At 36.2% G+C, this 10,557-nt stretch overlaps 1 protein-coding gene across 2 annotated transcripts; it reads left to right on the forward strand.

The window, feature by feature from the left end:
- On the forward strand, nucleotides 957–10,537 carry LOC105168848 (diacylglycerol kinase 1). Of its 2 annotated transcripts, XM_011089014.2 has the most exons (9): nucleotides 957–1,274; nucleotides 2,503–3,988; nucleotides 4,891–5,257; nucleotides 7,047–7,123; nucleotides 8,092–8,211; nucleotides 8,470–8,634; nucleotides 8,933–9,070; nucleotides 9,390–9,558; nucleotides 9,971–10,537. In XM_011089014.2, the coding sequence occupies exons 2-8, from the start codon at nucleotides 2,804–2,806 to the stop codon at nucleotides 9,537–9,539; spliced, it is 2,202 nt and encodes a 733-aa protein (XP_011087316.1). In that variant the 5' UTR covers nucleotides 957–1,274; nucleotides 2,503–2,803; the 3' UTR covers nucleotides 9,540–9,558; nucleotides 9,971–10,537. The 2 variants fall into 2 exon arrangements, with proteins under 2 accessions (XP_011087316.1, XP_011087315.1); XM_011089013.2 differs by lacking the exon at nucleotides 9,971–10,537 and having other exon boundaries at nucleotides 9,390–9,740.

Here is a 10,557-nt window from a genome sequence, read left to right on the forward strand (position 1 = left end):
TCGGGACAATAAAATAATATCATTTATTGTTGTAGGACCCCACAAAATTAGCAACCACTTTATGCCCAAATTCCAGCTCCTCAACTTACAAAGAACATGGCCTTCCATATTGCACGGATAGTTGAGGTATTATAAATTTAAATTTCATCAATCAATAAATTTTGATATGTTTTATTTGTAGTGGTTGATTTATTATATAGTAATTACTAATTAGCATAAATATTAATGGATAATGATATTCTTCTCTTTTAAAATTTAGCATAATTATATATAGATTTTATATAATTGAAAAAATTATATTTAACACTCTTAAAATTTGCTTTTACTTAATAAATAAGCAGGATGAGAAGAGAGAGAAAATATTACACGACCAAAGAAAAGGAAGAGAGAAACTCTTTCGACTTCCTTAACGTGGTTAAATTCGTCAGTACACTTAAAAATGTGCTTCTCCATTTGATTAAACTTAACCGATTCAGCAAATTCCATCACATTAAACAAATTTAGATTATTTGAAAGTTTGTTACTTCTTCATGTGGAAAGCAGGTTAATTAGATTATAAAATGTTACGTAATATATGACAAGATTGATATTTAATTTTATAATGCGATTACAATTTATATAAATATTTTTCTTTTTATGGAATCAATACCCTTTGTATTTAAAATCAATTCTCTTATAATTAACTAGAGTCATCAGACCAAACTGAACTTATAACTATTGTACAAATTATTAATTTCTTTGTAATTTTTAAATATTTAATTATAATATATATATTTATATAATTAATTATAAAATTATGAATTCATAATATTAAATATATTTTTTAATTCATAATTTTATAATTAATTGTATAAATGTGGGACCAAAAAAGTATAACTTTGATCTCTTTCTCTTTATAGAACAATTCATTATTTATGGAAATTGGAAAAAAGTAAAGTACACGTATCACTCCCCAAAATTCCAACACACTTCTCGCGGAGAATCTCGATTCAGCAGAATCTCCAATCAATATGGCGTACACCATCCAAAATTGAATTTTCTGTGATATCATTCTCTCCCTCAGAACCTATGAATTTTTTACAGAAATACGTTTCACACGCCTTTTGATGCAGAGTTTTTAGCTTTTATATATATATATATATATATATTTATATATGTGAGTGGCTCTGTCGTTGATTTCTCTGATCACTGGAGAGGGACGCTTGGTCGGGATATCTGTGTGTAGGGTTTTCGTGTATTCATCAGCGGGCTTGAGTTCTTCGAAAGTACTCTCGGTATATTTGGGATTTTCTCCTTTTTATTATTTCTGATAGAAACATTGTGTGTGTGTGTTTGTTTTTTTTTAAAAAGAGATTGTCTTTATGTTAATGACTTTGGTTATTGTATTTTTTTAACTGTTTCTGTGTGTTTAAATGCTCTATAAGCTTGATGGCGCTTCCTTTCGAATTTGTGGTTGATGTAGGATGAATTGAAAGGTTAATTGCAGGTTTGCTTGTTGTTAGTTATGGTCATATTGATTTGGAAATGGGGTGCGTTGCGGAGGTCTTTTGTTTTGTGTGTGAGTGAACTTGAGTCAGCTTAAAATGAACTTTAGTTTGCAATACTTGTAAAATCAGGATTCCTTTGGATTAAAATGGGATTTGTTGGTGAGTTCGAGATATTTTGACAAGTTTGGTCATACTTTTTCCTGGAAAATTCTTTCCTAATATCAAGATTTGTATCTCCAGAATGACTGGTCATTCAGTTTGCACTTAGCCCTAACCTTAGGTAGGAGCATGGAAATGGAGGTGTATTTTATCAAGGCAAGTTGGTTCTTTGTAACTTCAAGCATATTTTTTGTATGTTACGCTGCTAGTTGGTCTGGGAATTGCTTGCACCCGATATAGGAAATGAAAATGGTTTATAAAATGTGCTACCGCAGTGTTTCTAGAATTTACTTTGCGGTATGATTTTGGTTTCTTTAATTCGTCACTCTTGGATAGAACTATGAAATGAAGTATTCACCAAGTCGGCCAGCATAAGAAGTCTTTATGGTTTATGTTGATGCATGTAGTTTGTCCAAGCTACACTTTGTAGTGATGCTCCCATCTACGCATGTAACTCGTTGGGTTAAAGTAAACTGAACATGGTTGTCTCATTTCGTCATTCTTGCTAAACCGAACATGAATATGCTGCATAGTTAGAGTTTCAGGGTTATGCTGCTTTTCTTTGTTTAATGACAAAGTATTATGTAATATCCATGTAACTAATGACATTGTTGTGGTATATATTTGAACTCTTATACGTGTATTACATTTTCAGAAAACTATCAAAATCAAGGACGTTGGATTTATACTTTGTTATTAGTTAAGGGCATTATAGATGCAGAATTTTGTCAACACTTTCACCTTCTTTTTAGTTCCTACAATCTGCAAGTTTTGTTGAACATTTAGATTTTAATTTATGAATTCCGATGAAGACTTGTCTAATACTAAGGTGTTTGTATTTGTTACATCTTCACAGTTAAAGGTCCTTGCAGTACTCCTTAAAAGATTAGCTGAATGGCAGACATAGGAAAATCGATGCAACATATCCGTAGAAAGAAAGCTTCATGGTAGTGGCTTTTTGGAAGAGTGGAGTTAAACTCATTTGACGGTTTATGTGAGAAACACAGTTGAAGTTTCTAGCAAGCAGTACGTGAGAATTGGCATGTTGATGCACAAGCCTTCTCTGGCCTCACTTGGGACTTGCTGACCGATGTCTTATTAGAGACCTGGTTGGCTTGTACACGTATGAGCAGAAGCCAGTGACTAGAATTTAAGCAATGGATGAGTTCAGGGAACCTGAAGCTTTTATTGCCAGCTGGATAAGCAAAAATCCAGCTGAAATGGCAGAATCTCATCTGTTTATTATATCTTGCTTCATTGCTGGCCTGATAGGGATGTCGACTATATTGTATACAGCTTTCCAGTGGAGAAGAAATATTAATTTAAGTTGGATGAAAGCCATTGCCAGGTCGAAGAAAAATCCTAAAACAAGGAACAAGGTTCCGCAGGCACCTCATATTTGGGGTTTAGAGTCTGTAAATCGAGGAAAAAGTTTGAACTGCTGTGTATGCCTAGAGTCTGTATCTCCTTCACAGACTCTTGGCCCAATGGTTGCTTCAGATAGTTTTATCCACCGTTGTAGCATATGTGGTGCAGCAGCTCACTTGAGTTGCTCTGCTAATGCTCAGAAGGATTGTAAGTGTGTATCAATGTTTGGCTATGACCATGTTTTGCATCAATGGGCAGTACAATGGACAGAGGTAACGGATCAACCCGATGATTCTTCCTTTTGCAGCTACTGTGAGGAGCCATGTAGTGGTTCTTTTCTTGGGGGATCCCCGATATGGTGTTGCTTATGGTGTCAGCGCCTAGTTCATGTTGAATGTCATGGTAGCATGTTTAATGAAACAGGTGATGTGTGTGATTTGGGGCCTTTTAGAAGGCTTATCCTCTCACCCCTATATGTTAAGCAATTGAATAGGACTTCTTCTGGTGGATTTCTCAGCTCCATTACCCATGGAGCCAATGAGATTGCATCATCTGTTCGTGCTAGCATCAGAAGTCAAAGCAAAAAGTATAAACATGGATATGAAACCACTGCTGATACTGGAAATAGAAGCAATATGAGTGATACGTCGACAGAAAGTGTCGCAGCAACCAGTCCCAAGGGTGCTAGTTGTAATAAAGTAGAAGGACATTATGATGGCCCTGTGTATATGGAGGAAGTGAATCAACAACAAAACGGAGAAGGAAAAAAGATGGATAAAGCACCCAGTTTCAAGAGAAGTTCATCAATTAATCAAAAGGATGAGTTTCAGTTAATAGGCATGAGACAGACATACGAGTTGATTGATTTGCCTCCAGAGGCAAGGCCCTTGCTAGTGTTCATCAACAAAAAGAGTGGAGCTCAACGGGGTGATTCACTCAGGCAAAGACTCAACATTCTTCTGAATCCTGTACAGGTTAGAGCTGTTAAACAGAAGCTTCTGTTCTAGCTGGCATTTTGACTGAATGTCCATTAATAAAGCCTAACTATGTAAATGTGTATCTAGATTCAGTCACCACTTGCCCAATGATGTAATGTAAATGTCTGCTCAGTCATGATAATTCAAGCTTAATAACTAATGAAAATTCAAGTCTGTATGAGAAAATCTCAGCTGTGAACTGCAGTTATATTTTGTGGTTAGCTCTGGATAAAGTATACACTCTCTGCTAACACTACATCGGATGTCTTTAAACAATGAAACGAGTTCCTATAAAATTACATTGCATTCAGGTGGGGAAGACTAATTCACCATTTGTTCTATCCATTTCTGTAGAACACATGTTTGCATATGAAACTTCTTAAGCAGTTGATTTGATTTACTGCTTGTGTGTCATTGCTGGTAGCTGGGACCTGGTTCCTTATACAAGGCCGAGTAACTCATCGAGAAATAGAATGACATGAAAAACTGAAAATTAATCAGGGTTCTTTATCCACCCATAAATCCTCCTATCGGTCATTGTTTTGCAACAAAATTGTAAATGAAAGTTGAAAAAGGGTTAAATATGTTCCAATAGCATTCTGCAAAGTGTAATGAAGGAAAAGAAGGCACACGCATGCTCATGCTGCTGGAGGGGGCTGGGGGAGGTAGATACAATGTTGGGTGCTTTTTGATAATTTATAGAGTTGTACATTGAAACAGAAATAAAGATGGTTAATTTTCATAGTAATTTGTATGACTTCTTGGGCCTAGATATTTTATGTGTCTTTTCTTGGAGTAGGCCTTCTTTTTTAGTTGATTCTATTTTACAGAAATCTACCATCATTTGTCTCTGAGCTTCTTTGTATATGAATTTACTAATTCCTTCATGTTAATTTTAGGTTTGTGAATTAAGCTCTGCACAGGGGCCAGAAACTGGACTCTATTTGTTTAGAAGGGTGCCCCATTTCCGTGTTCTAGTCTGTGGAGGAGATGGCACTGTCGGCTGGGTTCTGGATGCCATAGACAAGCAAAATTTTGTTTCTCCTCCACCAGTGGCCATTCTTCCTGCAGGAACAGGAAATGATTTAGCTAGGGTTCTTTCTTGGGGGGCTGGTCTTGGTTCAGTTGAGAGGCAAGGAGGCCTTTGCACACTTTTGCATGATATAGAACATGCTGCAGTTACCATTCTTGATCGGTGGAAGGTATCAATCTCAAACCAGCAAGGAAAGCCACTCCGACCCCCTAAGTTTATGAACAACTATCTTGGTATGTTTAGATTGTTACTTCTCGGTTACATTTGGTTCAGTTGTGTGTTGCCAACATGACTTAAACTTCAAGTTGGTCAAAGTGGTTAACCTTGGTCAACTTGTTTCTTCATTAGGAAATTGTCTTTGTCTTTGAGTTCTTTCTTTCTTTTTAATCGAGCAATGGGGAGTGTTATTCTTCTGGAACATTGTCAATGAAGGAACACTAGGCGGCCTGAACATTACATGAAGATCTGCTGATTGAGCAGTCTGCAGTAATGTGAGTTTAGGGTAATGTCAAGCTGCATCAACTTGGTTAATCATGAGCTACCACCTTCAAGCTATATCATGAATGAAGCAACGTTTTTTAACCTTGCACCTTATTTTTGACAGTGCAAAAATCAAGTAAAAGGCATAAGTAACATTCTCGTAATGTCTTAAATTACTCAGTAAATCTCCTCTAAAACTTAAAATTCGACCATTTTGACAGAGTATTGCAGGATATTTTCCACATTGCATCTTGCTGCTTCCTTCTTAAGCATGGTACTTTTTTCTGATTCTGCTACAAAGGACTGGGAGTATGGGGTAGTGAGGCCTTTGACTTCTACTTTGGATGATCTAGTTAGATTTTCCACAACTATTCCTTTGAGACATGGAAGATATGTTCTTGTTCTAAGCCCTTCTTGTTTATAACCAGATGTATGGTGTAGAGTGATATGGGTTAATCTGCAATTTTAGCCACCACCAAGTTTGAAAAATTAGCATCTTCTTTGTTATGAAATTTTGCTCTGTTCTTGACTCTTGTATAGACATATCACTTGGTGTTCTGAGCCTGAAAGTAAGTTTGACCGAACCATTAGTTTTGTTTTAAAAAAACAATTTTGCAGACAAAAATTCATTCGATCTCCAATTAAAATATGAGTCAGTGGCTGCAGTGAGTGTATATATCTATCAAATTGAAATAGTTTGAATACATAGTCATAAAATTTTCTCAAATCTCTTACTAACAATTACTGGGTTCGCCAAAAGCTTATGTCTTGGATCCATTACTAGGTGCTGGCTCTCATGAAGTGTTGCGTTGTGGAGTTTGATGCAATGTTATATTTTTGCCCAGCTTTTGCAGACTGTTTTCAGAAAAGTTGTAAACCAAAATTTTTCATACTTCTGGTAAAGGGTATGCCAAAAAATAATTGCATTTAAATTCTTTTGGCAATTAAGTATGGAGATATGCTTTTTAACCTTGACATTAACATATAATTATTTAGATGGCATAAACTATGCCAATAAAAGATATAAATGCTAGGAAAATAAAAATAGTCTACCTGATCTGGTGGATATGGAAAAAGTATCAAATGAACAAGACTTCCTCTCTTCTGGCCAGAACATGCAAGGAGGCTACTTTATCTCCTGTAAGAGGTCAAGGTAAAACTTAACAGTTGGAAAAGATTATCTATGTTTTTATTATAAAAAAACAAGAATTTTAGGATATCTCTAATAGTGGATCATGAAACTCTTACTTTAGAGAATAGAGCTAATTAAAGTAATTTGAAGTCACTTAGACAAGTCAAAGATAGTTACAATGTTTCATTGGGCTTTTTTTGGTTCTGAATGAATTTGCTTTATTATCTGTATTTTAGAGAACATATGCTAAGCGTGTAATGGTTTGGAAGATGTCTTTATATATGGTAAAGATGAGGCTTTGATGGTGATATGCATGGACTTGCATCAATAACTTCTCTTGGGACCTTAACATATATTTTACACTCAATATTGTTCTGCTGAATAATTATGAATCGTCGGTATTGTTGCAGGGGTTGGATGTGACGCAAAGGTTGCTCTAGAAATCCATAATCTGAGGGAAGAGAATCCAGAAAAGTTCTATAACCAGGTAGATCAGTTTGTGCAAAATTGGCATTTAGATGTGTTAGGCAACTATATTTGACTAGTGATGTTGATCGTATGCTCTCCTCTTTAAATAACACTGTTTATGTTTTTACCTTTAGTAAGAGCCTTGCATACATATTGCAGCGAAGTTATGCCTTGATTTTTCTAAGTATTGTCTGCAAGAAATAGAGACTTTATGATTTGCTTTGTTCATGCATCAAACTCATCTTTGTTCTTGTTGCTATCTTTAATGGTATGATTTTTCTCAAATTCTGACAGCAGCAGATAGCTAAATATGTTTGAAGAATATCACATGATAAGTTGATATATACTGTTGATTGACATAGAACTAGACCGCAATCATTGTTGCTAGTTCAGAATGTGTTCCTATTTGGCGTCAATATCTTTTTGAATATAAGGTCAATATCTTTTTGAATGTTCATTCGGACTGCTGGCAACTAGGTTTGCAATTATTTATCATATGTGCTATATTTCTATTCAAGTTGGATAGAAATTGTTTGGACTTGATATATTATTACGTAAGGTGGTCAACTTTCAATATACTTGCCTCTGATATAGAATCCCCTATATCTCCGAGGGAAGGCAAGTGTATCATAAACTTTCGCTACATGTTGCTGGAAAACTATGATCCCTCTGTCCTCGTTTTTGAGGGTTCAGACTCAAGTCAACATGTGCTACGTGTAAATTATATGTTCATGCTCTGGAAAACCACATACACATACAGTGGTGCATAGAAGAAAAAGTTGGAAAACATGTTTCCCAGTCAATCTACACATTGATCTTGTTGAATATTTTGGTTCAGCCAAGTGAATGTTAAAGAACTGTTAAGATTATGTAAGTGCTGGAGTTACGCATCTATTTGCCTGCTTGCAAGGCTAGGATTTAAATGTTTTCTTGTTATTGTTTATTTTTCCTCACTTAGGGCTGAAATAACTATCAGTTTCACTGCAGTTCATGAATAAAGTTCTTTATGCTAGAGAAGGTGCTAAGAGTATCATGGATCGGTCATTTGCTGACTTACCTTGGCAAGTCCGTGTGGAGGTTGATGGTGTTGAAATTGAGGTTCCTGAGGTGGGTACAGCGAAGTTATCATAGAGGCATCAATTTTATTTGATTTAGCTGGACATTTAGCTAATTCCACTCCTTGCAAGCTCCGTTACTTCCAAAATAATTTTGCCTTCAAACTGTTTATCATCTCTCAGTTTTCATTTTTTCTTGTTCTTATGTTCTTCTTCGTGTAAAGTTATCTTAATATATAAAGCACTATATATGGCGCAACTGTGGCGCAATGATCTTATGGAAAATATGATCTTGCTTTCATTATTTTAGGATGCAGAAGGTGTCCTTGTAGCTAATATTGGAAGTTATATGGGTGGTGTTGACTTGTGGCATAATGAAGATGAGAACTATGATAGTTTTGATCCTCAATCCATGCATGACAAGGTGCTCGAGGTTGTAAGCATTTCGAGTATGTGGCATCTGGGAAAGCTGCAGGTAAGATTGGCTTCACCTTTTGGGGGCTATGTCTGAGCAATGTGTCTGGAAAATTTCACTATTATAGTACGATAATGATTTTGTGGCTGCAGGAATGAAACATCTTTGAAACTTTGATTGGATTGAGCTCTGTTTGGTATTTGGACCAACATTTTTTGTCCCCTCTTAAAGTAGTTTGAATAGAAATGCATAAGAATTTGTAACTGAAAACAGGACCTTGTGACTCTTAGATGAGATATCATACTCCCTTTCCATGAAGAATTCATAAGGTTAAGATGGTTAATTTCTGTGTGGACAGGTCGGGCTATCCCGAGCACGCAGGCTTGCACAGGGACAGTCGATTAAAATCCAGCTTTTTGCAGGCTTTCCAGTTCAAGTAGACGGAGAACCATGGTTTCAGCAACCTTGTACATTAACCATCACGCATCATGGACAGGTCTCTCTCCCTCCTCCCCCCCCCCCCCCCCACCCCCCCCCCCCCCCACAAAAAAAAAAAACCCGAAAAAAAGCCCCCCCACTCTAAACAAAGTAAGAAGCAGGAAAAATAGATATAAAAGGGTCCCAATATGCCTTAAAATTAACTCAGGTTGCTATTATTGGGATACCCAATGTTTTACAACATTAGTCTTTGATGAAGCAATACTTGACTAGCACACGTCCCTCACTTTTGAATGTGATACTACATTCAGTTTTGTGTTTTTCAGATGCACATTATTTGTTTATTATCATACTACTATAAAAATCACATGATACAGGCATTTATGTTGAAAAGAGCTGCAGAAGAACCTCTTGGTCACGCAGCTGCAATTATCACTGACGTCCTTGAGAATGCTGAAACCAATCATGTTATTAATGCATCACAGAAACGGGCGCTGCTTCAAGAAATGGCACTGAGGCTATCCTAGAATCTATGAAGTTCTAGCTGTAAGCTTGTCTACTGAGCGTAAATGCTTGATTTTGTATTCCACAATCTGCTTCATTCTTCACTTGTATCATCTGTTTGATATGTAACATTCACAAGAAATAATGCTTTTACAATGGTATACAAACCCAATGTCTATCAATGCAAACAGTTTTTTGGTGGTGTTGGCACATTTATATCCTTACCTTGCTTTTGGAGTTGAGATGATAAGACGAGTCCATAAATTTATATCTTTAACAGCTCATCCCTTTCCATTATTTTTGTTAGTGGTGAACCCCTCCTATTAGCTTTTGGCATTGAGATGGACAGTTGATATGTTGGTACTATCAGATCGGTCACCTTGTCTGGTCACTTTGGAATTTGCAATTGCTTTCATGTAGCATTTTGTCTCTGAATTATGCTTTGTTTTGGCAGATATTCTGCATATAAATCTGAGTGATGAACGGTTAGCTGTGGAAAATTTTCCCTCCTGCAATCCCATTGTGACCTCTTCCAAAACCCTAATCAATCCTATGTACGCTCCTCTAGTTAGCTTTGACAAGAAATCTTCTTGGCTGTCTTTCCCTTACAATGGATGTAGAAGGGGGATTTCAGGTAATTCCAATGAGTGCTATTTAGTACTGCTTTGAGCTCATAGGAGTCAAGCAGGTTGCTGCCATTGTGCTTTACAGTAGGTATCCAGGTACATGCCCTCGTCAGTTTGTTGACTTAAACTCCATCCCAGTCCTCACTGATGTTTAGGGGTATTCACTGCGTGCAAGTTTTTGACTATTGGTTTCTTCTGGTTCTTTTACAAGTGGTAAGCGCATTGAAAATTTGTAAATATCGAAGTGCACGGGGATTTGTGTTACTAAGATAATGTTGTTTGTAATGCTCAACCGTTGGCACATTCCGTATCCAAATGGTGATAGTTTTAGTTTAGGATACTTTGTATCCTTAACCATGAAAATTATTTGTAATATTATTTAAATTTTATCTGAACTCCATAAAGACATTTTTAT

Source organism: Sesamum indicum, linkage group LG8 (assembly GCF_000512975.1).
Source record: "Sesamum indicum cultivar Zhongzhi No. 13 linkage group LG8, S_indicum_v1.0, whole genome shotgun sequence".
Classification (NCBI taxonomy): domain Eukaryota; kingdom Viridiplantae; phylum Streptophyta; class Magnoliopsida; order Lamiales; family Pedaliaceae; genus Sesamum; species Sesamum indicum.